The 26,131-nt window shown below is 41.5% G+C and overlaps 3 protein-coding genes across 3 annotated transcripts in view; all 3 read right to left on the bottom strand.

The window, feature by feature from the left end:
• The window catches only part of LOC117138487 (Krueppel-like factor luna), a 108,714-nt gene extending 104,159 nt beyond the window's left edge, over nucleotides 1-4,555 (bottom strand). The window contains exon 1 of the mRNA XM_033300617.1: nucleotides 3,674-4,555. The gene's annotated coding sequence lies outside the window, so the exon portion shown is untranslated. The remainder of the gene's footprint in view (nucleotides 1-3,673) is intronic.
• Nucleotides 4,556-17,590: 13,035 nt separating this feature from the next.
• On the bottom strand, nucleotides 17,591-19,444 carry LOC117137858 (probable cytochrome P450 12d1 proximal, mitochondrial). Its single transcript, XM_033299572.1, has 4 exons — nucleotides 19,327-19,444; nucleotides 18,948-19,273; nucleotides 18,771-18,887; nucleotides 17,591-18,708 (listed from the first exon to the last, which is right to left on the bottom strand). Exons 1-4 carry the CDS (start codon nucleotides 19,426-19,428, stop codon nucleotides 17,688-17,690), a joined length of 1,566 nt encoding a protein of 521 aa, XP_033155463.1. The 5' UTR covers nucleotides 19,429-19,444; the 3' UTR covers nucleotides 17,591-17,687.
• A 629-nt stretch (nucleotides 19,445-20,073) lies between these two features.
• Nucleotides 20,074-22,031, bottom strand: LOC117136526 (probable cytochrome P450 12d1 proximal, mitochondrial). Its single transcript, XM_033297471.1, has 4 exons — nucleotides 21,936-22,031; nucleotides 21,531-21,868; nucleotides 21,348-21,464; nucleotides 20,074-21,287 (listed from the first exon to the last, which is right to left on the bottom strand). Exons 1-4 carry the CDS (start codon nucleotides 22,029-22,031, stop codon nucleotides 20,267-20,269), a joined length of 1,572 nt encoding a protein of 523 aa, XP_033153362.1. The 3' UTR covers nucleotides 20,074-20,266.
• Nucleotides 22,032-26,131: the final 4,100 nt, after the last annotated feature.

Consider the following 26,131-nt stretch of genomic DNA (forward strand, 5'->3'; position numbering starts at 1 on the left):
CCACGCCGCCCAGCTGCATTTATGATTGCAACAACAGCAGCGGCAGCAGCAGCAGCAGCAACATCCATGGCAGACACACGTAAAGATACTTTACTCAAATACCCTTCAATCAACAACTTAACGCGCCACGAGGGCAGACAACCACGTTAACTTCCCCGATATTCTTTCTTCGCCTTCTTCTGCCTACGTGCGTTTTAATTTTAATTTTTTTCCCCCGACTTCTCCAGCATGTTGCTGCTGCGATGTTGCTGCTGCTGTTGCTGCTGCTGCTGCGTGCCCACTTCAGCGCTCAAGTTGATTTGGATGTGAGTTTGGAGTCGCGTTTGGAGCCACGGTCTCGAGCAGTTTGTTTTTGTTTTGTTTTCCATTTTCGAAACGGAATTTTAAGCGCTAAGAAAGCGCGGGATCCCTAAATGTTGCTGCTGCTGATTGTTGTTGCTGCACATCAGAAACAGAAACAGAACAGAACCACATCGCAACGACCTTAACGGGCAGCCAGACTTGCGACTTGGACTTGGATCCACTCAGCCGACAGCAGCAGCAGCAGCAACAATAGACAGTGAAAACGTCATCAGCAGTCCAACGGGTATTTGCCTGCATTTGTGAGACTTTGTAGCTGCTTTTCATCTTCCATTTCTTCGGCTTGGGGACAGGCACACAGAAAGAAAAACTGCAGAGGCATGTGAATAATGTTGGTGAATAGTTTCTATTCACTTTTTATTCATTCTTCATTCATTTAACATTTTTCATGGGCTTATCAATCGAATAATAATAACATTAAATATCATTATTTGTGTTTTGCCAAAAGCATACAACTTAGAGACCGCTTTTTTGTGCATTCTGTGCATTTGGAAGCATTTTCTCGCCGTGCACAATGACATGGCAACAGCAACACGAACCGAAATGAAATGAATTTCATTCCCCGAACTTGATTTGCCTGCTCCTACGCAAAGGGGACAAGCTCGCTCTTCTCACATTGTACGATTTCCTGCTCTCGTATTATCTCCCATCCTCCAGCGTTCAGTCACCCACATACGAGTGTATGCTCTTAGTTATGTGGCATATAGCATAGCATAGCATACTCGTAGCATAGCATGGCGCACACAGGCCAGAAGCAAATCAACACTTTGTTCATTTCACACGTGAATTGTTGCCGAGCAAAAGCAGGCGGTTTGGAAAGGGGGAAATTTTCATGGCCTGTCTATTTTTATATCGCATTTTGTTTACATTCCAATTCGAGTGGGAATTTTCCTTTAGGAATAGCAGGCACACGCATTCTCAATTAGAAAATCCCATTTCATTTTCTCCTGTTGCGGTTACACGCGGATTGACATTGAAAACATTGAAAACACAGGCAACACAACTTTCAAAACCGAATTCAAGCCCCTTGTCATATTGCACATAGAGAAAAATATTTCCAAAACTTATTCTCAATGCTCTTCATTTCAATTAAATGCAAGTTATTAAATATATTAAAATATATATCCAAAGTTGGACCACTATAATTGGCTCTTATCAACACATTACTCATCATATTTTGCTCGGCAGCTAGTGTTTATACCCATTTAGATTTATTTCAATTTACTTTAGTATTTATTTAAAGCGAGTATTTTTAGAACAAGTTTCCAGATGGAAAATCTCACGTTTTTCTAACTGCAGAGAACACAGTTTTGAAGGGGGGGAGGGAATATTCAAGAAGGGATGGAGTTCGACATTTTGCTGCGGCTTCTTTGCGGTTGCCGGCAATTAATTCATATTAGGGCAAAAATGTTGCTTTGGATTTGTACCTGTTGGCAGGGTTATGTTGCTGTACGTTATGCCACCGCAAAAGGAAGTTCGGAAATGCTGTCAGGAGATTTCCTTGCCATTTCCCATTTCACACAAATTGACCAGCTGAACAAGGGGCAATCCAAATCCGAGCCGGATGGAAATGGAAATGGAGATGGAAATCGAGATGGAAAACTGCTGGAAGCAGATAAAACAAATGAAGAAGTTCCCTTTCCTTTCCTTTCGGTTGGGCCGTTCGCGTCATTTATTTTTAGTTGCCAAACTGCTTGTGTGTTTATAAACAAAGCGTTATTTATGTTCTCTATTTTATTTTCGTACAGCCAAATAAATATTAATAAAGACCGTGGCGCGTATATATCAAGGCGACAGTTCGACGGGGGCACTTTATTTTCGGCCGCCCGGCACATGTGGCATCCCCTTTAATTGGGTCTGGACCCATAAATATAAGACTAAGTCCTCCGAGAAAACGATCTTTGCGCTGGCGAGAGTGATTTTGAAAACCATTAGCGGGTGCTAACCACATTCCCCCTTTCAGTTCATTACCACCAATCTGGTGGAACACTCAGCACTGAGTAATTGGATTACCAAGCGAAGCTATCAGTAAATATTTAGTGTACCAAGAACCCCCAATACAACCTGTGCCACTCCATTCGTGTTGACATTCGATGGAAAGTGTAAGGCGAGACCGGTGCAAGCTGAGCTGAAAACGATTCGTTTTAATCGCAGAACAAGTGGAATTGCTGTTCAATCTGCCAGCGAAAATATATATCACCATATATAGATTGCCGTACAAATGTGTGTTTTCCTAGCTATTCATATTTATACGATTATGGGTGACGGCGGCGCCGGCGAGTCAACCGCATTTCAAATCGAATACAATCCAGACAGTGCATGAATCAGATGCAGAATACGTGATCCGATCGATGCAAATGCAAATGTATCGCCAGCTGAAATTACTCGCTGTAATAATAGTCACAGTACGAGAATCTGGAACGGAACCGATTAGACGTCTCGATTTTGGCCGCAGTCGAGCGATGAGTGTTGGGCAGTGCAGAGGAAAAATGTCATAAACGCTTTATCACTCGGGTTTTTTGTCCTCAAACAGTACACATAGATTGTTTTTGGCAGGCAAACACGGTATACTTGCATATAAAGCATAAAATGCTATTTTTCTGGGCTATCTATTACTTTATTTCGGTACTACGTCGTTTACTTTAAAGTGATTCAGCTTAGGAAGTCTACAAAAACCAGTTATGTTTACTCATTCATAAGGTTACCATATTTAAAGCGAATTTAATTTATTTAAAGCAAAATTGTTTTTTATTAACACGAAAAGTAGTGACAAATATTTTTTAAGCCTGACTGTTTACCCTCTATTTGGATAGAGAATGATTAACGTTTTGAAACGCAATTATTTTTTGAAAATGCTGTGTGCTTTTTTATACAATTTCCATAAACTGTTAGAAACACAATTTTCAACATTATTTTCTTTGCTTGAATAGCGAGCAAACACTGTGTTTTGTAACTATGGATTACCATTTAATTATTTGAAGTTCACTAATTCGTATCATTTTTTGACAGTTGAGTGATTGAAATGAAATTTTTTTCTCTGTGTTTCGTTTGCCAGCTTTTATTACCATGAGTAATTGTGAATTGCCAGGGGGGGGGGAGGGGGTTGTCGGTTGTTGATGGGTGGTGGGGGGGTTGGCTAGTGATTCACTATTCACAACGGACGTGCTAAAATTTACACTTGTCTACAGGATAGCGGTAAATCAAAGCCGCACTTCGCACTCGCCAGTTAATGAGCTTTCAATTTCGGTCTTTGCTTTTATTTGGCTCGCTATTTTCCAACATTTTCTTGCATTTTCCTTTCGGGCCATCGTACCTGGCTAACTTGTTGTTGTTGTTGTTGCTGCTGCTGCTGCTGCTGCTGGTATATCTGCAACACTTGCCACCGTAACTGCAATAATTTTTTCCTTCCTTTTTTTGTTGTATTTGCAAACTCGTTTGCACACAAACACACCGACACACTAACACCGACGCGACGCCGGCTAAGGCAATAACAACAACTCAACGAACCAGCATATAGAATAATAATATAAACAACAACGATTGCACACCGATAAGAACTTAGTCGTATACTTTACACAATAATAGCCTGCTGCTGTTGTTGTTGTCGTTGTTTGTTGTTGTTTCAGCGAATTTTTCACGGCTTTAATTGGCACCGATACCGGCGATGCTATTTTTATGTATATTTTCCAATAATTCCGCTGTATTTACAATTGTATCTTGAATTTCACTTATTCCGCCAGCCGGCGCTATTTGTTTGGATTCGTAATTCAGATGGCAGGGTGCGTCGAGGAGGGGGGCGGGGGGCTTTTCTTATGCAGTAGCACTTGTGTTTTCCTAGCTGTTAACAACAACCATCGGTTGGTGTTTTATCAAACTTGTCAGCTTATCAGAGCCGAAGAAGATACACTGCTCGTTTATTTTTTTATTTCTTCTTTTCTTTTTGTTTACACGCGCTTCTCACACAGATACTCGCGCACACACGAACGCAACCATGGCATATAAACAAATTGGCAATCCGTTGGGTTTCGTATTCGTATCTTTCAGATCGGCGATTTTTGTTATTTTTGGCCAAAAGAATTATCTGTGCGAGTGCATAGATTGAACCGATAACTGCGATTGCGACTGCGACTGCGATTTCCCGAATAACCGGCAGAAAAGAGGACGTGAGAAAAACGCGTCTTTCCGCTTCGACTTCTGAAATTTGACTGTTACGCGTCTGTAAAGCAAACTATGTTAGAGCCCCAAATCGCTGAGTTATGTTAACCGCCGTGTTATGCGTCGGGTGCACGAAATGTTAAGGTTATGTTAAGTGCATCTGATGGATTGAGAGATAAGAACTGCAATCGGCGACGATTTAAGTAGACTTTTGTGGCAGCTATTCTTATTAGCACAGCGCTGATGCCATTTAACCAAGCTACTGTTATTTGCAAATTAAGAAAAATGAACATAAATATATGCAATATAATAACATAATATGCGTACTTAGATATACTAAATATGGTTAACTAATATAGTTATTTTCTAAAACACCACGTGAAATTTGATTAAACTTAGTATTGGATTGTTAGCTTAACAATTTTAACAAAGCGGTACAAAGGTTATAAAATTTAAGTACCGTAAGTAAAAGGTTATAAATTTAAAAGGTCTTAGCGGTTTAGTTTTGTTTATAGAAATGCATTTAACATATTAAATTTAAGCGCAGGAATAAAATTTAAGAAATTATTAACAAAAACTGACAATTTTTGCTTAAATATTATACTTATTGTTTATCTTAAGGTTTTATAATATTAATGAAAAATAGGAGTGCTAAATACGTTTTGTGCTGTATTTTTATTTAACAAAAGCAATTTATTAAAATACTAAAAAAGCAACGAAATATATTAAATACAAACTTTGCTTTGGCGCCAACATACATAAATGTAATTTCAAGCAGCCACCGTTAAAACTTGACGAAACTCTGTTAGGCGTGCGCTTCTCTCGGCACGTCTTAACGATACTGTTGTCGTGAATAAGAAATAACGAAGCCGGCTAAGAGAGCGAGACGCTCTCTTAAACTGGAAATTTAAGGAAATTGTTTACCATAGTTGGTTAGCAAAAAATAAATGAAATAAAATAAGTTAAGTGTAAAAGAAACCAACTAAACACAATGAAATTTGCTTTTAATCAAATACTACACTATTTATTGAGATAAAAAATACATTAGCTTTGACTGTTATACATTTACGATATTGGCTGCTATGTTAGCTAACAGCCATCTAACATTAAATTCTGACTATGACAATCAATTTTGATCATTTCGCTAATTAGCCAAATCTGGCCAAAAGCCCTGCTAAAATATTTATGCACATCCTGTGGTGCTTCAATGGTCTCCATATTGCTTCAATAATTGACAATCACATTGCGTATACGCCTGCCAGCAAAATTATGACAAGCGTGTAATGCGCAGGCAGCTGGCAGTTAACATAATTGCAAATAAAGTAGCAACAATAGCCCCCCAACCCAAAACAGCAACTAAAACAGAACAACAGTCGAGATTTAATAAGCTGAATTTCTTTGAGTCGAAAAGTTGCAGCTGCTTTAATAGGCGTTAAGAAACGATTTGCGTTCTTCTGATTCAATGCTACATTATTTTTTTAGGTATTATGAAATTTTTTAGTAAAATAAATATTAAATATGTCCTTCAAAGCTATGCCCAAAATTCAATTGAAATTAAAAATGAAAATTGTAAGGCTCACATATCCCTAAAATACCTTATGGTGTCCATATCATCATTATTCATTTTTTAAAGATAATTAGTTTATTATAAATTGTAGATGTATGGGATTTATTAACTTATAAGTAGAAAATTATGTTACTAGTTTTATTTTATGTTCCTTTAAAGTAAATTCAGCACTATTACTATTATTCTATATAATATTATTTTAAATTAAAATGAATTTGGTAAATGAAATCTGTTAAGAGTTAATCTCACGTTGAGGTTGCTTCTACGGAGTATTGACTGTACCTAAGCACATGTGCATAGATATCCCCCCCTTCGAGATTATGAGGCGGCAAAGGTGCGTTGACAATTTGACATCTTGCCCTACGTTTGGCACCCTTCTCAGTTCTCGGCTCGGATTCAGTGTACCCATTTCCCCCGGTTCTCAGTCCCGTCCCCAGTGCTCAGGCCCCGGTTCTCGGGTTTCCAACAGCCGACGGCAGGCGGAAGTCACACAAATCCGTAAATGGCACAGTTTATGCCACCAAAAGCTCTGGCCGAAGTTCGGGCCAAGTTAGGAGCGGACTCAGATTCGAGCGGGATCTCCAACGCATACAGACCGAAATGTTGTCGATTAATTGCGATTATGTAAATGTTAATGTAAAGCGCGTTACAATTTATTATGTTTGCTGGGAGGCTTGCATGCAAAGTGCCCTTGGCCAAATACACATGTGCATGCTAATGTGCGTATCCGTTAGGTTGCCAAGTTTGGCTTATTGATTTAGTAGACGCTGCAAATTGCGCCTTGATAGCGTCTAATGTGACGTTTGTGCAATTCTAATGGAAATTTATGTTTGTCGGTCTATGTATGTTTGCCCGTTTCCAGGATGGACCCCCCTCGCACTTGTAGGGCTCGCCGGTCCACCTGGCCTTAATTACAGGTGTGCCTCTGTCTGTGGCTGTTACTGTGGCTGCCCACCTTGGGCCACTGCATTTTGAGCACTCTCTGGAGTTTCGGGGGAAACAATTACGGTGGCCAACTTGCAGATTAAGTGCAGTCGAGGGACACATAAGCTCGGAATGGGGAATAGCTACAGTACCGATCGGGAACTAAATATGTCAATTGAAAATTAGTTGCACCTTTCTGTAGTTTAAATGGATTAGTGTATATTAATGTATAAAGAAATTATAGTGACTTATATATAAGACAATAATCAAATAAAACCTTTAAGGCAGAAGGAAAATAGTTGACAAATGGATTATCGACAACTAGACCCTGAGAAAATAAAAAGCCACGTCTGCTTGTACATCATCTACCAATTTGTGACTCCAACGAGGCGCTTGTCCATATTAGCCATCAATAACAGCACTTTAAGTACGTATCTCACAGATACAGACTGCTGGAAGCCACCTACTCAACTGGCAAACTGGTAAACTGGCGACCGGCAACTGGCGACCGTCTTCGACCGACTGTGCCATTAAGGAAATCATAAAGTGCATAAAATCACAAAGCAAATTGCTCAAAAAACAGGCACAATATGCGCTCGCAGTCGGAATCGCCAAGCAGACCGAAGACGACACTTTCCAGCTTAAGCCAATGGCCAAAACCAAACGAAGCCAGCAGCAGCAGCAGGTTGTGGGGGCCATGGTTAATGCTACTCTTCTGGCCGCCGACGTCGCTGCCAAAGCGAAAATATTTTGATGTATTCATGGAAACATTTTATGCATGTTAAGTAACAGACAAATCGACGGAAACTTATGCTACGCAGGGTTTTTTCGGCTGGTGGGGGTGGCGGGGGAGGCCCATTCGGCTGATTAATAATTTACGTGGTAATATTTCTGTTGCCTGTTACCCCCCGAAAAAATAAAATAGCAACAAAAGGCTGGAACGAGGTACAGTGGGGGCACAGTAAGCTGAACATTGCTATCTGACACAGATTGACCTAGTGGAATATATCTTTATAATGTAAATTGATGGTTACAAGATTATCTCCCGCAAATCTCGAAGTTAATTACATGACCATCCTAAAAATGTCAAAACACGAAAAAAGCATTTAATGTTTTATGAGTTTATGATTTAGTAATCTAACGAAGATTGCAATTTATTAGGCAATAATTTGTATTTATAAAAATAATGATATAAGAAAACTTTACTATCCAAATAAAACTGTGTTCGAAGAGCACATAATGGGTTTTTCCTGTCTGCCAGGCGCATTAAAGGTGGAAAATTGGCCAAGAAGCTGAAAGAGATGGGGCGCTGTGTGCGTGAGTGAGGGAAAGAAAGGGAAGGAGAGACATAAGGAGACAAGGCAGACGCATATGAATTGGAAACTAATCGTGGAATATGAGAATGATTATTATGCACATCACACTAATCATTATCTCTGTCATGGACAGTCGGGGGATTCGCTACTTCTTGAGTAGAGGGTGGAAAACCCAAGGAAAATCCATAAGGAAAACGCGAGAAAGAGACGGCTAGAGGCAACGAGACGGAGACAAAGCGAGAGTTAACATGTGTGGCTCATAAAAATCTGTTGATATTCATTGCATGTCGCCAGAAGAACCTCACACCATCTACTTTTTTCCTGGTGGGCGAGGTAAACTTTCCCGGCTTAGCTTTGGGCTTAAAGCACATACTTTGCCTGATTTCTTTCGGGGCTCCCCGTTAATGGCCAAAACAAATGAACATGGCAAGGCATTCATTCATTAACTGCTTTGTCATCGCAGCCAGCACGCGCTTTAGGGCCGCAATTAATTTAATTTCTGGCAAATATAAACACTTGCCATCCACTTAGCTGCAGTTCATTGCGTCGAGCAAACAGACAGCGGCACAAGTTTCCCAGATGAAAAACTTCTTTCAGGCAACTTTTAGCCGTCTCTGTTTGCACGTCTTTGACAATTTCAAATTGTCGAGCATGCAAATAGGCGCAGCAGCAACAATAAACCATGCGAATCACATGAGCAAAGTAGAGGGTTAAGATACAAACAGAATAAATGACAAGTCCCACAAACTCCGAGGATGATGATTACGCACTGAGGGCGGTGGGGAAGTGGAAGTTGGCTGCCAATAAAGAGCTAAAAATAAGTTATACGCACGCCGTTTCGCATATCAAAGAGATAACGACCGCGATAGCGATTCTGGAAAAACTGACCAGCGCAATTCGCACAGAAGAAATCAAATCAAAAAGCTATTAAAAAGATTATTGAGGTAACATAAATCTAGAATCAAGTCTATACTATGCGTGCTTAAATGCGACTTTATAAAGAGTTAACACATTTATAGTAGATTAAATATTAGGCTAATCTATAAGCAGTATTTAATTTGTTAAGCTTGCTGCTTTCAAAACAGAAAAGAATTAACTACAAGGCTATCGAATGCTTGGGAAAAAAAATCACTTCTATGACACATTTTATTGAATAAAACGCCCTCGAAAACATTCATTTATATTCGGCGTCAATTATGTTGTACAAATTATTTTGAACAAATGGGCCAAGATAAGCTCAAATCAGCGCAACAAAATGTGTGAATTTCAGCGAAACTTTTGCCAATTTTATAGACTTTTTTTAAACCGCAGAGCAGTGCATTTAATTATGAAAGCCAATTGATTTATATGGATATCGTTTTCAGCTCCGGACTCATTCAGTGCGATCGCTGGGGAAAAAAGCTTGTAGTAGAGCGGCTTAATGCAGATTAACCCGGCCATTAATTTGCCGGCCAGCAATTAACGAGCAGTTGGCTTAGAAGAGAGCTGTGTAATCCTCGATTTCACGCCACGTTAGATTAATTAACTTTTTCATAAATAATGGCGAATGCAATTTAATTAAAAGCAAACATTTTTTTACTATTATTTGCCCGCGTTTGTGCCGCTGTAAAGCGGAAAGCTATTAAAATTGTGTCATCGCGCATTTAATACATTTTGAAATAAATTCGCATAATTATCGCTGGCGGCCTAGGTCGGCTAGTGGGATTTGTGTTGCAATTTGCACTTTTCAACTGCCCCAAAGATACGCCAACGAAATGCTTATTAAAGTATCAAAAACAAATACCAGAAAGCTGTCACCAATCCCGCCCCACAGAAAACATGTCCAGTTTGCCGCAGAATTTGCATATTTGTCTCCGGCGGCGGTCGTCATTTTAATAAAAATGTTTGTATAATTTCAGGTCGTGGGATGCGGCCGCTGCTTGCTTATAAAATTAATTTTAAATTAAACAATTTTAATTATGATTCAATAATCAACAAACACACTGCAGCCTCGTCAATGTTGTCGCAGACTTTCAACAATGCAAATATTGGTTTACGGCCATAAAAACCCAGCAACCAACCCATTAATCCAACTCGACTATTGCAAATTGTTTTAATAGCCGCCTTTTCTTTTATGTTTGCAAAAAGAATGTATTACCATAATGTTGCCGCTTTATGTTTCATCTGGCACCACTTAACTTTGCCTCTGCTAATTCAATTAAACGGAGAATTTAAAAAATTGAATAGCTTGTAAAATGCCACAAAAAATTCAGTACTTCTTTCATTGAGTTAGTACCAATATCAATGCTAATCCAATTCGCAAATGCTCTTGTTTGCACCAAAAATTAATATAAGTACAATGCAAAAAATTGATTTTATTAAACTATATTGATTTGTTTACATGGCTTAAAATATAAATTATAATTTATAGAAAAATCTTGATTTTTTCATGTGATGATTTTGTTCCTTAATCAAAACTTGCTGAATTTCTTTATGTGCAGAAATATTTTCGATGGTAATTGAATTAACTCTTAATTTGGCAATTTGCCTGTGTGGTCATAAAATTTAAAGAGAACATTAATTGTCTAATTGAAAAAACGGTTTCGCTGCATAAATTGCTCAACAACTTGCTCATTTTTCTCATGATTATTTTAGTTATGGCAATCATTTGTTAAAGCTAGTTACTGTGCCTTTTGGGGCGACTTACTAAGGGAATGTTTCCCTAGTCATATGCAACTGATATTAATTAAATATTCAGTGCTTAATCACTTGCAACAAGTTAAATGTTGATTTTTGCCCAGAGCCCTCTGTGACTTTATTCAATTAGCGTTTGTTAACTCCCGTTCCCGAACTTCTCCAGATTTTTTGCCGATCTTTTTCGACGCCGGCGGGCACATCATTACATATGCCACGCCCACCTCGCCAATGCCCGCCCCAAGCTTTATGGTTGGTGTACGTACAATTTATTTACACGCTTAATTTAAAAACCTTTTGCGCTTTGCTTAATGGCCATTCATTTATTGCACACATACACACGCACACACTCGCGGGGTGACACTTGCATTATTGAATCTGACACGCCCACCAAAAAGGCGGAGGCCCATAATGGGCTGATTTCGTTAGTTGACAGCCACATGTTTGTGGTACTCGTTAAGCTGAAAACAGGCCTTTTCAAGGGTTTTTGGGGTATATTTTATAATATAAGTATCTATGCACATGAAGCTTTTCATATAAAATCGCTTAAATCACTTAAAAATACTTTTAAAATAAACATTACATTAAATAATCAAATCAATTGAAAGTACGAAAGTGGCACATGAACAATAATTTAGGAATGTACACAATTCATACACACAAAATTTAGAATTTAAATGAAAGGCTATTAAGTACAAAATAAGCGTATAAAATATGTCCAATTATTAAAATATGAAAACAAAATATCAAATATCAAGGCCGCAACCTTTGTTTAAATCCTTCAATTGCGAAACAGTTTGTTATTTGTGCTGGACATTAATTGGCTGTTCGATGAAAGGTAATTGAAGCAAATCCACATTGTTGTCCTGCGTTATCAATATGCCAGCAAATTAATTATGATGTGTAAGACAGATCAATGACATTCATGCTGAGAGCCAAGTTGCAGTCACTGAAATTCGCTTCGCTCGCTTGCCAAAGTTAAACGCACTCACTTAACTCGCACCATTCAGCTTTAGTCACCTGAATTTGATTCGATTTTGTCATCTGCCCGGGCAACAACACATATATGTACTGCACATACAAACATATATATGCCCGTATCTATATGGCCAACTACACCGATTCCTGGCCTTTTGTACTGGCCCCTTTCGCCTGCGGCAATTATTCCTGTCTGATGTTGCAAGAGTAGATGTTGCCGCTGTTGCTGTTGCTGCTGCTTGTGTGTCTTGAGTTGGCAGGCCACGTTCTGGTTTCGGTTGCGGTTTCGGTTTGCTGGCTGCGATGGGCGCCTGTTGACGCTTTCGGCTGCCAGACATGGGTATCAGCCAGGTACCGACTTGGCTCTCCAGTTTATGGCCGTTTACATGCTCACCGCCCGTTTCTCATATCACTTTATTTTGCCAGCGGAATTCGCACGCAACTCCCTCGATAATGATGCTCAAGAATTTTTAATAAAAAACTGCCAGCCAAGCAGGAGGAGTTTTGCTCGTTTTTTTGCTGCGAGACTGATGAAGGCAATTGAAAGGACCTTAATGACAGGCAGCCTTTGTGGGTTAAGCAATATATTAATCAGCATATTAATTATGCAGCAAGGTAGTTTTGCGAGTGCGGGCGGGCATGGCCAGTGTCGAAGGTCAACGAACTGCAGCGGCCACATGCATTGTTGGGGCATATAAATTGTTTAACCAATTTTACAGACAACATCCGTTGGGCCAGGCAGAATGGCCCGAAGGCGATGGGAATTCGAGTACCAGGCTGCCAGCCAGCCAGCCAGTCAGCCATGTGACAGGCAGTCGGTCATTATTTCGCACTTTTGTTGCCGCTGCGGAAATTTCACAGCAAGAGGCAGCAGCAAACATGCGACACGTGCAACACCGGAAGTCGGGAGTCTGGGCGATACAGTGTGCCATAACAATAATGCCACAACAAAGATAGAGTCCCTGCCAGAGGAGCATTCTGGGCGAAAAATGTGCGGGAGTCGGGTGGAAAAGATGCACAAGTCGGTGCCAGACAAAATGGAATTTTAATGATATGAGAAGGCGCGCCTTCTGAATATTTTTGCAGGTGAAGCTGCTTACCAGTCAACCACTTTGGCCCCCTCCCCCAAACAGCCCCAAACTCTTACCCTTTGAACCCGCGTAGTACAACCGGCACTTGAACTACGCCGCTTACTACGCTCTTGGCGCTCTTTTCAGTTTGTTTTTGCTGCTTTATAGTGCCCGTTTTTCTTTTTTTTTGTCCTGGCTCTGGCGCAGGCGAGTTGGCCCATAAGAGCGCAAGAGAACCGCTAAGAGCGCATTTGCGTTTGGCAAGCCGGTAAAAATAGAAAAAAGAAGTAGCTTAAACACAGTTTGTATAAAAGTATGCTGCTTCACTGGAAATTTAATGCAGTTTATATTTCAGAAATAGGAAGCTAAACCATTAATTTGTTTATTATGTTATTAAATTAATGAAATACACTTACACTTTTCAAAATAGTTCATGCCAAGCACTTGGCGTTTTGGTGGTAGTATTTGCATAGTTCAGGTGCTTTTTGTATTTTAAAACATTTTGAAACCCCTTTTACATATCACAAGCACAAAGCATAAAGGCGCACTCACACCATCGCAAACGGCAAGCGCCATGTGCGCCTGGCGGTATGCAATAGTTTCTGTTTCTCTTTCGTTTCCGCAAATGACAGCGAGTGTTAACAGAGTCCGTGCGCGTATGGTAGTGTGCGTTTGCAGACGCGTGTGTGTTTGTATGTGTGTGTGCGTGTTAGCCGACAAAGTGCAACACACAGCGCAATGACCGACGTACTCGAGCGTTGACTCGTTTCTGCGACAACTTTTCTCGCTCCTCGCCGATGGGAATAATGATCTCAGCGTAATGACGATTTTTAGCAGCCAGTAAGCTTGTTGATGCTGTGCCGATGACGTTGCGAACTCGCTCTCTCTCGCTCTCTCCGGGCCTCTCGCTCTCTCTTTCCCACACTCTCTCGGCCATTTTGCGGAAGTTTCAACTCACCGCAAAACGCTCCAAAATGAGCAGCCAAATTGCGAGTTCCTTCCTTAATTGCGCACTCGTATCGTTCATTTGTATTTGTATTCCCTCCCTTCAGCATTTTCTCTTCGGCCATATAACAGTTTTCTCTTATACTTTCGCTTCGGTTTATAGCACGCACTTTCCCGGTGACGTCACGGAGGCTTTCCCAACGCTTTTTCCATAGAATCAGTTGTTGTTTGGCCTGCACAAGCCGGCAATGTAAACAAAACATAAAATATATGAATGGGTGAGTGAGTTGTGCGGGTGTCTGGGTTGTTCGACTGCTTCGGATGAGTGGGTGGCTGTTTTGGGTGGAAATTGGGTGACCCCGATGCACTGGTGTTGGTGCAAATTCGGCAATGCGTGTGCGCTGCGCCTGATGAATGAAAAGTTCGAGTGGCCGCGTGGAAAGCGGGAAAACATCTGAGCGCCAGCTGCACGGACATATGTTTGAAATTATTCCTGTGGAAGCTGAAAATGATTTTGAATATTAAGTAAATCGATACGAAATGTGTTAAAATTTGTAACGTTTGGAGTATTAATGTTGATTAAATGTAGTTGTAGGTATTATAATTACTGAACTTTAAAGTACTTAATGATAATATTCTTAATTTAATAAATTAATCTATTAATTGATCGCTAGCATGCTGTTAACAATTACGTGTACATTACTTTCATTGTTTTTGATAAGCTTGGTTTTTCCATAGACCTGTTTATAAAATATATATATGTATATTATATATATGTATATATAAAAGTACCTAAGTAAATCAAACAATTTTCAAATTGTTACGAACAGCTGCCCCTTTTTCATCAATTTTTTTTAAATATTTGAATGCCCCACCAATCGGTTCAATTTGAAGCCAATCCGTGTTTCGGAAAGCGCAGAGTGTCCTGTATTAAATTCAGCCTAGCAGACAAATGCAAAAACCATCGACAGGCCGTGTCAGAAAACACACGAAAATCGAGTGAGCCCCGGAGCAATCGCATTTTAATTTGAATTCTTTCTGGTGAGGCCCTTACAAAAGCCCCCATGCGATGTGCACGACCAAAAAATGAACTTAAGTTTCGGCCAAGAATCTTGTTGAAGAATTTCTATTTGAGCATTTGTCATGTCTTCGCCTTAGTCTATAAAATATATTGTCGGCGGATGGGGACGCGGGGTGTGTGCAAATATGCGAAAGCTAAATGTCAGAGTCAACCCTTTCGCAGGCCATCCTGCCTGCTTTTTTTCAGCCTTTCCTAGCCGGTGTTGCCGCCTTGGCCCCTTTTTTGGGTGGAAAGGAAAGTTTTTATCTTAAGCTGCGCTGACAGGCAGCAAAGCGGCAAGCAAGGCAACACAAGTACAAGCCGGACAAAAGAGCTAGGAGGAGTGGGGGTGGGCTGGCCGAACGGAAAATGTGAAATGGAAAATGGGCTGGGGAAAGACGAGGCGGGGGGCAATGGCAAACGTCAAGTTATAGAAAATGCTAGTGCCTGCACAATAAGAAAAGTGTCATACGAATGGCTAATCAATGGAATGATGCTTAGGAGCCTCAACAAATTTTAAGGACCTCTTTAAAGGACAAAAACCATATAAACATACAAATGTTAACTATTCAAGCATATTAAAAAAATAATTTGTGCAAATTTATAACTGCTTAAAACAACAAAATGTTTAATAAATATACATATATAGTCTTTCAAATTTTTAAATAATTTATTCAATTAAACAAAGGCCATTTTGTATCTTTTCACAAGTATCTCAGTTAGAAATAGATTCATTCATTTTGCTTATGCAAGCTAAGGACTTAGCTTTTTGTCAAAGTGCAGAAAAGGGGAATGAAACTGGTCTTAGAGGGAGAAAAAATTAAAGGACATGCTGAACGCATTCCTTGGGACACGGGCTGACAGTGAGTGATTTGACCATACCCTCATTTGCGTGCAGCAAGGACCAAGATCCGAGCTCTAGGTTCCGGGTTCCGGGGTTCCGAGTACCGAGATCCAGGCACCAATGGATTAATGTGCAAGGATGCGACTCGTCAGGCAGGCCAAGAAAATTACGTCAAGTTACGCAATGGGCCCGTCCCTTCCCCACTGCCCCACCACCCACCAGCCCTCAACCTAACCAAATCCAACCCAGCCCAGCACAACCCAAACCATTTTCCTTTTGGAAATCTGATGATGAGCGCCGACTGCTGCGGGCGGGCGACTCAAAATGGGAGTGACTCATTTACGCGCTGCACTCGAGTTTCAACCGGCAGCCGGCGAAGGAAAAGCGGGACTCCGAGAACTTTTCCAAGCTATTTCTGCGCCCAAATGACAGCGAAATGTAATAATGAAAAACTTTTTCTTTGTCAACTTGATGAGTATGAAATTTTTCACAAAAAAAAGAAAAAAAAAGATTAAATAAAATAAAAGACGAGCGGCATAGGAAAGGGTTGAGCTTGGGTGGCAGGGCGGCGAGCTAGAAATATGAAACGTCAGGACTGGTCCTTAGTCCTTGGTTGGCCTTCGAGATTAGTTATGGCAAAGAAATTTCCAAGCGAAGGCGCACGCAAATGATTGCATGCCGCATTACGCATACGCCCGGTTGTGCGTGGACCGTTTTAAAATTGAATTTTAATATACAGCAGACACAAAGAGATGTACATGACCATATGTATGTACATAGCTTATCCAGTCCCTGGCCCTGGCTGCTATAAGTCAGGTTACCCAGCCACCCCGAAAAAACACATGTTCTGCATTTTTACTTTGTACTGGACCAGGACCCACGGTCCATCATCCCCACCATTTTGCTGCTGCACCGCATCGGGGATTGCGGAATTCATAAGCTATGTGCGTTTGCTACAAAAGTGGAATTTTCGCCACGCCAAAGGATACCCGCTTGCAGGCTCCCAGTTTCCAGCTCACAGTTCCCACTTCCCGTTTCCTAGACACTGAGCATGCCATTAACCCACTCGCAAAAAGCGCAAAATCGCTTAAATTATTGTTACAAGCTGCCAGTGCCAAGTGGCAGGCACAACAGCAGCAAAGGCAACAGCACCAACAACGAGAGCAGGGGGCAAGTGGCAGGTGGCACAGGGCAAACCACCTGAGCTTTTGGCCGCGCTTTGCTTTGAGTGCCAGTTAGCATAACTCCGCAGGCCGCAGGCGAATATGTCTGCCGTTGCTGCTTTAGCCGCTTTGCTACTCCTGATGTTGGGTGCTGCTCCTGATTTTGCCGTTGCCGTTAGAAATATTTGTGCCGCGGCAAAGGACATCCTCTCACCAGCCCGTTCTCACCTGCCTGCCAAGCTGCGAGCTTCAAGCGGTGGCGTTGCGCCAGCTGAAAGTGTCTTTGGTGGGTGCTACCTATTGCCTAAATATACAAAATGTGGGAAAAAAAAAAAAACTATCTCCACTAGTCTTTCCTTTGTTACCTTTAAAATAAAATCTAAGATAAGCACACCTTGCAATTGTGTTTTAAAAAACAAAATGATACGAAAAAAAGCGATGGGGATGCCACAACAAAGCGCAATCTTATCAAACGTATTAAACATTTTTCTTATCAAAACAGCGAGGTTTGCACAACAATGCGAAACGGGAGGAGGCAAAATTCTTATCTGCATTTCATCAGCCAAACATTTACTGTAATCAAAAATCGTAACTATAAGGAACACAAGTAAAGGAAATGAATACAACGCGAATTATTGTTCGACATCCGTGAATTTGAAGGGGAACGTAATTGCCGGTTCCATGACGAACATGGTCTTGAATGGCCGGCTGGCATCCCGATTGAACTCCACATGGAAATTGCGAATCAACTTGGCCACGGTGGTCTCCATTTCCAGGTCCACCACTCGCTTGCCAATGCACATGCGGGGTCCAAAGCCGAAGGGAAGGAAGGTGAAGGGGCTGACCTGCATCTTCTTTCCGGTTTCCGGATCCCTTAGCCAGCGCTCCGGCAGAAATTCATCTGGTCGCGGATAATATTTACTTTCCTTCATCAGCACATTTGAGCCGAGCAGCACAGTCGTTCCCTTGGGCACCCGGTAGCCCGAAAGTATAACATCGTTTTGGCAGGTTCTCATGGTTCCCAAGCCATTGGGATAGTATCGCAGCGTCTCCTTGATCACAGCCCTCAAATATGGCATATCCTTCATGCTCTCCTCGTTGAGTAGTGAATCCTTTGTGGGCATGATACTCAAGAGCTCCTCCCGCAGCTTCGCCTGCTTATCCGGGTGCTTTGAGAGGCACAGTAAAACAGCCGACAGAAGCGTGGCTGTGGCATCCACACCGGCGAAGAGGATGTCCAGACTCATAATCACCGCCACCTTGCTATCGATCTCCATTAATCTCTCCAGCATACTGTTACTATTTATTTTTTCGCCAGCCTGGCGACGCTTTTCCAGTGCATCCTGATTTTCCTTCAACATTTTTTGGGCCACATTCAAACTGTCATTGAGAGTTCGCTTCATTTTCCTGTAGGTGGGCGTCGATATTATCTTCCACATGGAGGGCTGGATGTCTAGCTTGAATGTGAGCCGGAAAATATCTCTCGAGGTCTGGAAGAGGGTCAATGCATCGGGATTATCGCGGTTTTTTCGAATCAGACCCATTTGCCGATCGAAAGCCACCAGGCCGAGTGACTCGAAAACAAGCCGGCTTATTTCATCCGTGAAATCTTCGGGAACTTCCAGAGTTTTTGGATCGCGGATTTCCTTAATGCTGCAGTTTCAAATGGAATTTATTACTGCAAATATAAAACACTTCAAAAGCAATCTCCTTACCGCTCTATAAACTCATTATTGATATTAGACAGTGGTTCGTAATACATTCTTAAGCCCCTGGGTTGCATGAAGATGGGATTAATGGCTGATCTTAGTTTTCCCCACGCCTCGTTTTGTCTGAAATATCCAAATGCAATTATTGCCTTGCTACCTATTAGTAATAGATTTTATACTCACGAAGCCACCAATCCTTGAACCTCACCGTAAACATCTGGTCGAACGTGTTCGCGGAAATATATGATGGAATCTAGGCCATCACGATGTGGCCAGATACCCTCGTTGCGGAATACCATCTCAATGTCCTTCGTGTTGAATGTGGTGACCCAATCCATACGGCCAAACATACCGGGCATTACATAGATATCTCCATAACGCTTTCGCATGGTACTGGTGTATTCCGTAATCGATGCATTTTGGAATTCACCACCGGGCATGAAAGCCCTCATGAATTTGAATTTATTGGGCCGCGGAATCTCATCGTAGGTCTTGTGTTCCTCCGCTATCTTTAATTAATATCATGATAAATCTATTTCGACTGAATTTTCTGCATACTAACACTAGATTTAGCTTGATCGTGTGCCAAAACGGAGGCTGATCTTAAAGATCGAACGGGGCCTACGTATATCGCCACAGATCGCGCACTGCTCAATGTATTCATTCTATTCCTTTTGGTGATCAACTGCAACTAAAAACAGTTCCACCTTTGAGAGCGTTCTTATAGCAAAGTCTTATCTCTAAAACGTAAAAAAGAGAGCAGAGCGAATAGCGAGAAATGCTTCAAAATGCAAAACTCTCAAACCAAAACAAAAGCCAGCAAACACAGCATGAGTTTCAGTTTCTTATCAGCTGAACGGTAAAATCACCGTGAATCGCCTACCACACTCAACTGAAAAAATAAACAAATGAACGTGACTGGCTAGAAAAACCAGTTGAAAGCGTTGGAACTTACAATAAATACCTCTCAGAGAAAATGATACAAATTTTGTATTTGAGCGTACAAACTTCTGATTGAGAGTGTTGAGGGACAAGTGAGAACGCTGCAAAAGCCTCGACTATCAGTTACCCGTTACCTAGTTAGTAGGATCGCTAGAAAGATACTTTAAAAATCTTGTTTACTCAGCTGGTCGCAGTACGAGAAAAAAATTAAAAATTTTGTTTTTAATTGTAAGTATGACTGAAATAGAAATAATTGAAATTTCCAAGATAAATAACAAAATAAACGAAAATAAAAAAAAGCTCTGGGCTGCGATCAAATCTGCATCGCCCACAACTTTAAAAATTGTTTCAAATTTTTTACCAATATGAAGGACCAACCAAAACGCCCTCGTCAACCCTTTTGAATTTTTTGGTACCAATTTCTATCGATATGCCAACAAGTAAATTTGCTGAACAACGATCATCTGTTAGTCTTGATTATAAAAATCTTAACATCTTAATTTCAAATAGTATTTTTTATTTAACTTATTTCTCAAAGTATATGAAGATCTTCAGCTAAGTTATTGATCGATATCAGTGAATTTAAAGCGGAATGGAATAGCAGGTTCCATGAAAACAAAAGTCTTATAGGGTCGACTGGCATCGTAGTTGAATTCCACCTGGAAGTTCCTTATCAACTTGGCAACACTCGTCTCGATTTCCAGGTCCACCAATCTTCGGCCAATGCACATGCGCGGTCCAAAACCGAAGGGCAGATAGCTAAATGCACTAATGGGTGTCTTCTTTCCAGTCTGCGGATCTCGTAGCCAGCGTTCTGGAAGGAACTTATCAGCTTGTGTATAATATTCATTGTCCCGCAAAAGGACATTGAAGCCCAGAGCTACATGGCTGCCTTTGGGCACATGGTAACCAGAAAGGGTAATGTCTGCGGGGCAAGTGCGTAGGGTTCCCAATCCATTGGGATAATAACGTAGGGCCTCCTTGATCACTGCCCTCAAATAGGGCATATCCTTCATGGTCTCATCATTGAGAAGGGTGTCCTTGGTGGGCATAATCTTCTTGAGTTCCTCTCTCAGCTTCGCCTGCTTCTCTGGATTCTTAGCCAGGCAAAGGAGCACGGCTGACAGCAGATTGGATGTGGCATCCACACCGGCCAACAATACGTCCATGCTCATTATCACCGCCAGTTTGGGATCCACCTTCAACATCCGCTGCAACATGCTATTCCCATTTACCTCTTCGCCTGCCTGGCGCCGCTTTTCCAGGGAGTCCTCGGTGTCCTTTATCATTTTCTGCGACAGCATTAAGATGTCATCGAGGAGACGCATCATTTTCCGAAAGGTTGGAGTGGAGATAAATTTCCACATTGACGGCTTTATATCCAGTTCAAAGGCATATCTGAATGTTTGCTTCGTGTTTTGGAACAAAGTCAAGGCATCGGGATTGTCTCGATTCCGGCTGATCAAACCCATTGGGCGATCAAAAGCCACCAAGCCAAGGGATTCGAAAACCAGCCGGCTTATTTCCTCCATGAAGTCATCGGGCACCTCCAGAGTTTTATCATCTCGAATTTCTTTAATGCTGGTGAAGAAGTAAAACTCAGGTGGATATAAAAATATACAAGTATGTATTGATTCTTACCGCTCAATGAACTCGTTGTTGATGTTGGAAAGTGGTTCGTAATAAGTTTTCAATCCTTTGGGTTGCATGAAAATTGGATTCACGGCTGATCGCATCTTGCCCCACGACTCTGCTTGCCTTAAATTATAGTTTCCAATTTAAATTGCGCTTTTGAAAAGCATATGTATATATTTGGCAACTTACGCGGATATCAGACCCACACTTTCCCCATAAACATCTGGTCGTTTATGAGTGCGGAAATATGTGATCGAGGGAAAGAAATCCCTTTCCGGCCACGTTCCCTCGCTGCGGAAAACAGTCTCGATGTCCTTTGTACTGAATGTGGTGACCCAATCCTTGCGACCAAACATTCCAGGCATTATGAAGATGTCACCATAACGATTCCTCATCGCTGCTGCATAATCGAAAATGGAAGCATCGTAAAATTCTCCACCAGGCATAAATGCCCTTGCAAACTCCAGTTTACTGGGACGTGGAATGTCCTTATAGGATCTCGCTTCAGTGACTTGACTATCGGCTACCTTAATATCCAGATCACAGGTGTGTGTTAGTGAAATACCCGATTGTGATGATAGTATTTCAACTCACATTGGCCAAAATCTGTGCCTGGCTAGAGGATGCCCTCACAAGCTGAACGGATCCATTTGAAAAGACAGCACGCTGCGCATTCTGCAAAATACTCATTGTTAATTTAATTAACTGCTTGCCTAAAGTGACAACTGAGCTGGGAAGCCTGCCAAATTGCTTATATAGCCTCGCCTTATCTTTGGGGAGAGGAAAAACAAAACGATTCTCTACAACTTGAAAAGCTGCAAACAAGCATGACTCTTAAGAATTTCCTCTATCACCGTGATAGAAAGCGAAATGATTGCCGTGAGCCAGAAAAGCTTAATAATGCTATTCAATATAAATACTTTATTGTTCAAACTTAGGCTTATATGCTCAATATAAGATTGGCTAACTTTAAAAAGGTTTTATTTTTATTTTTGTCGGATTATCTACATCCTTCTATCTTTGAAGATTAAAGTATATCTTTAAGATATATGTATTACCAAGAGAACTGAAACTCTTAGCCTCTCAAGTCTTGGCCAAGAAGTGCTTTGCTCTGCTGCGGTGCCCAAAACAAATTACGCCAGCCAAATGCAATCCAAGAAGAGGCTGTAAATCTTGGCGGCATTGTTGTGCTATATCTGCGTCAGATCCCGGATCCTTTAGTCCTTTGGCCTCCCATGTGCATAATCAGTGCACTCAGGCATTGCACAAAAGGCGGAGCGGAGAACAGAACCCAGTTATGTTCAAGTGTCACCAAGGCTGGCCGCAACTGTCGGCAATAACAAACCCAGTGTCGAGTTGAGTTGAGTCTGAGACTGGGACTGGGACTGGGAGTGGTACTGAGGAGGCAGTGGAAAAGGATGGAATCCCCCGATTCCCATTCTCCTGCATTCTGCTCCTGACGCCAGGAGACGTGTTGCTGCGGCTCCGTTTTGTACCTGCTACCGACGTACATGACTGCCATCTCGGGGCCACCGTTCCACCCCCTTTCATTGGTCCTGAGTGCGTGTGGTCTCCGGTTGCAATTGGAGTTGCAGTTGCTCATTTTCCGAGCCATCCTCGCATGGCCACATGGCCTAAAACCAGCTGCCAACTGGCATCTGCCGACCGACATATCTCTTGAATCCATTGCTGAATTCAGACTTTGGCTTCTTTAGCTCCTGCTCCGCTCCCGCTGCTGGCCCCTTTCGCTTTCCCGCTCCTTTGTTTCAGTGCCTGGTGAAAGGTTTTTAAATTTCGACTGGAGCACCCTTGAAGCTGCCTTTGGCAAGTGGCACAACATCCTGCCACGGCGCCCATTCCCACTTAGCTGCTGGAATTTCTCACGTGTGCCGAGCGTCTTTTGAAGACCGGGCTCTGAACGCATCAAGCGCAACGACTTGAAGTGTTTATATTCCATGCCGACAACTTTATCCACGCCAAAGATGCACTGAGAGAAACGAAAGAAACCAAAGTGCTTAAATGCATTTCATTCAAATAAATGTAAACTGAAAGCTGAGATCGTCAGCTTATCAGTGAAGATTCACATTCAGTTAACCTAAAGTCTGAATGTATCTATATCCTTTACAAATAGGAGTTTTATCAATATTCGTCTGCTTAAGTAACTTATCTCTCTGTGTACCAATAATAGCAACAGTAGCAAAATCCCTGGCAGCAACATCAAGAACCGCAGAAGCAGGAGCGCAGCACACAGTTGCCTTGTTTATGGTAATTACTTCACAAATCCTGCAACTTTTTAATTAACTTAATTTGCTTGGAATGCAACAACCTCCTAGGCATATGTATGTAATGTGTCTGTGTGTGTGTGTGTGTGTGCAGAACAACAAAATTTTCCACAAAAATGAAACTGCATTTTATGTGGCCTTAATGCTCCTGCTGTTGGCTGCTGGTCATCAAATCAAGTGATTGCCCGGCACACACGAGAGGCACCTAAGACTCGGCAGGACATGTGGTTAACGCTGTTTTTCCATGTCATGTCACCCAGCTGACAACGTTTCGTGTTCGGATGCGGTCTGTGGGCGGATAGATGGTCGGGTGGAGCCTTCAAATGCACACTGCTCGACGCACATTGTCAAAATTCGTCACTTGGCCAACACGCATACATAAGCAGCGTGCAGCGGAGGAGGGGTTGGAGCGGGAGTTGGGGATGCCCCATCCACATGCTCACCGTCTTTCCGCCTAACACCTGGCCTAATGAGCTGTCAGCAACCATGGCTGCTACCAACTCGGCAAAGCCACCACAAGATTTTGCAGACACTTCTGGCCAGCACACAGAGACAACTGGGCGTTTTGTGTACATGTGGTTGGCCCATTGTGTGCGTGTGCCTTAACATGTCTTGATTGCCAAAAACTAAGCGTTATACCAAATATTGCAGCTGCAGCAAACAAAACACACCCACATCGCAACGAAGCTTTTGACCATTTTCTGTTTATGGACTGCTAACTAATTTGGCAAAATGGATTTTCTGGCATCGATATGGCCATATAGTCTGTGGCTCCTTTGAGCAGCCAGCAACAATAACAGTGTTGATATGCAGGCAAGAAATACCAGCAAGTATCACAAAAAAATAGTTTTTCCTGGACCTATTTAGGCCATCTTAAAGCTAAACTGTAGGAACGTTTTAAGCCGAATTCACATGGTTAATCCTAACTTCCAGCTCTTAAAGTTAAAGTTTTTGTGGTCTCGATGGATAATTGCACTCAGCTTTTAATAAAAAGAAGTACTTCTATAAAGGGTCAGTAACATTATCCGCAATCTCTTGCACACTTTTTAGCTTGACCTTATACCCATTTATGGTACTTAGAACTCCCTTTGGTTGATTAGCCCCTTATCAAAATTGTTAGAGTTTCCCAGAGTTTTGGGTATGATTTGTGCCTTTGAAACCCCTCATTCTAACGCACTTAACCGCTAAATGGCCGCCGGTTAATCTAAGCCCTTCGGCACATTGTTTGTTTGATTGACCGCGACTAATTAATAAATTGTGGCAGTTTCGACCGTGTTTAACTTGGCTGGCTGGCAAAAAAGCGATGCCCGCATAGTTGACTTCACGCACACCCCTGGCATTTTGTTGATTAAATTATAATAAGCGATGGCAGCTCTTCGGAGCGCTTAACCCTCTGCTTCTTTACGAATTAACCCAAAACCCACCCATATAAGTCAACAATTACAATTATGCTTTGATGACCGTATGACCAGCACACATTAATTTATAATTTGTTCAAATTATAATTGCCGGCCATAACTGCAACAACGCACGCCAGTGGCATTTGGGGCATTAACAGTAACACCCTGGGGACATGACTAAGCCCCTGACACAGCATACGAAACAAGCTGTTCAGAGTGGGGCCCACACGAATTTAACCTCTTCAATTGACCAGAGCTCGGCGAGTTGGAGGTGGGGGGGAGGACTGTCGTAAGTGGGGGATTGTTTGTCTGTTGACCTTCATGACGTCGTCAGCAGCAGCAAACATCCAGACAACCATCCAGATACGCATGCACACACCCATCTGCGATTGCACTCAAGGGTTGCACGCACTCTCGCTCGGCTGTCAGTCAGCGCTCATGGGGGATTTTCCAGCTGCCCGCATACCCTGTAATCGAATCAGCTCCTCGTAACGAACCAAATCCCTGAGAGCATTTTTGGATAAAAAGGAGTCCCTTTTCGCAATTAATATCAAGTGGCTTACACAATTAATGTGTGATAAAAGGCATTTAATTAAAAGTACCCTTAAAATAATAACTAACAAAAATTTATTTTTTAAGCATGTCAGCTCTCATAGGTTGTGTTTTAAATTCTAATCACTATGTAATATATTTTATATAGATATATTCTAGAACTGATTGTATAAATAGTGACTTAAGCTGCTGAAATATTCCAGATTCCTTTTCATTTATTAAAATAAGATAAGGAATAAAAATGTTTATATATACAAAGCATTTGTTTAAAAGTATGTAGTGCGAATAATTTGATTAATTTGATAAAATGGTTATACTGTCCAATTTTCGTAGTACAATCCCTGGCTGAATTCTTTTATATAAACCAAGACCAGGTATCATTTAGTTGATAAACTGCCTGATCGTTTAATTAACTATAGATGACGCATTCGATCTAAATTGAATTATTTACTCGCTTTTTATGAATGAATCGCTCGTAAATGATTCAGCAATTGGAATACGAGTGTGTCGCAAACATAGTACTAGAATATGTATATATTTTTGGTTCATTCAATAA

The sequence above is a fragment of the Drosophila mauritiana genome, chromosome 2R (genome assembly GCF_004382145.1).
Source record: "Drosophila mauritiana strain mau12 chromosome 2R, ASM438214v1, whole genome shotgun sequence".
NCBI classification, from domain to species: domain Eukaryota; kingdom Metazoa; phylum Arthropoda; class Insecta; order Diptera; family Drosophilidae; genus Drosophila; species Drosophila mauritiana.

Bases quoted from the DNA above. Each gene is read 5' to 3' on its own strand.
- LOC117137858 (XM_033299572.1), bottom strand. From the start codon at position 19,428: ATGAATACATTGAGCAGTGCGCGATCTGTGGCGATATACGTAGGCCCC. The intron at 18,888-18,947 runs GTGAGTATAAAA...TGGATATTTCAG, and splicing joins GTTCAAGGATTGGTGGCTTC to ACAAAACGAGGCGTGGGGAA. The intron at 18,709-18,770 runs GTAAGGAGATTG...TTGAAACTGCAG, and splicing joins AATAATGAGTTTATAGAGCG to CATTAAGGAAATCCGCGATC.
- LOC117136526 (XM_033297471.1), bottom strand. From the start codon at position 22,031: ATGAGTATTTTGCAGAATGCGCAGCGTGCTGTCTTTTCAAATGGATCC. The intron at 21,869-21,935 runs GTGAGTTGAAAT...CTGGATATTAAG, and splicing joins AGGCACAGATTTTGGCCAAT to GTAGCCGATAGTCAAGTCAC. The intron at 21,288-21,347 runs GTAAGAATCAAT...CTTCTTCACCAG, and splicing joins AACAACGAGTTCATTGAGCG to CATTAAAGAAATTCGAGATG.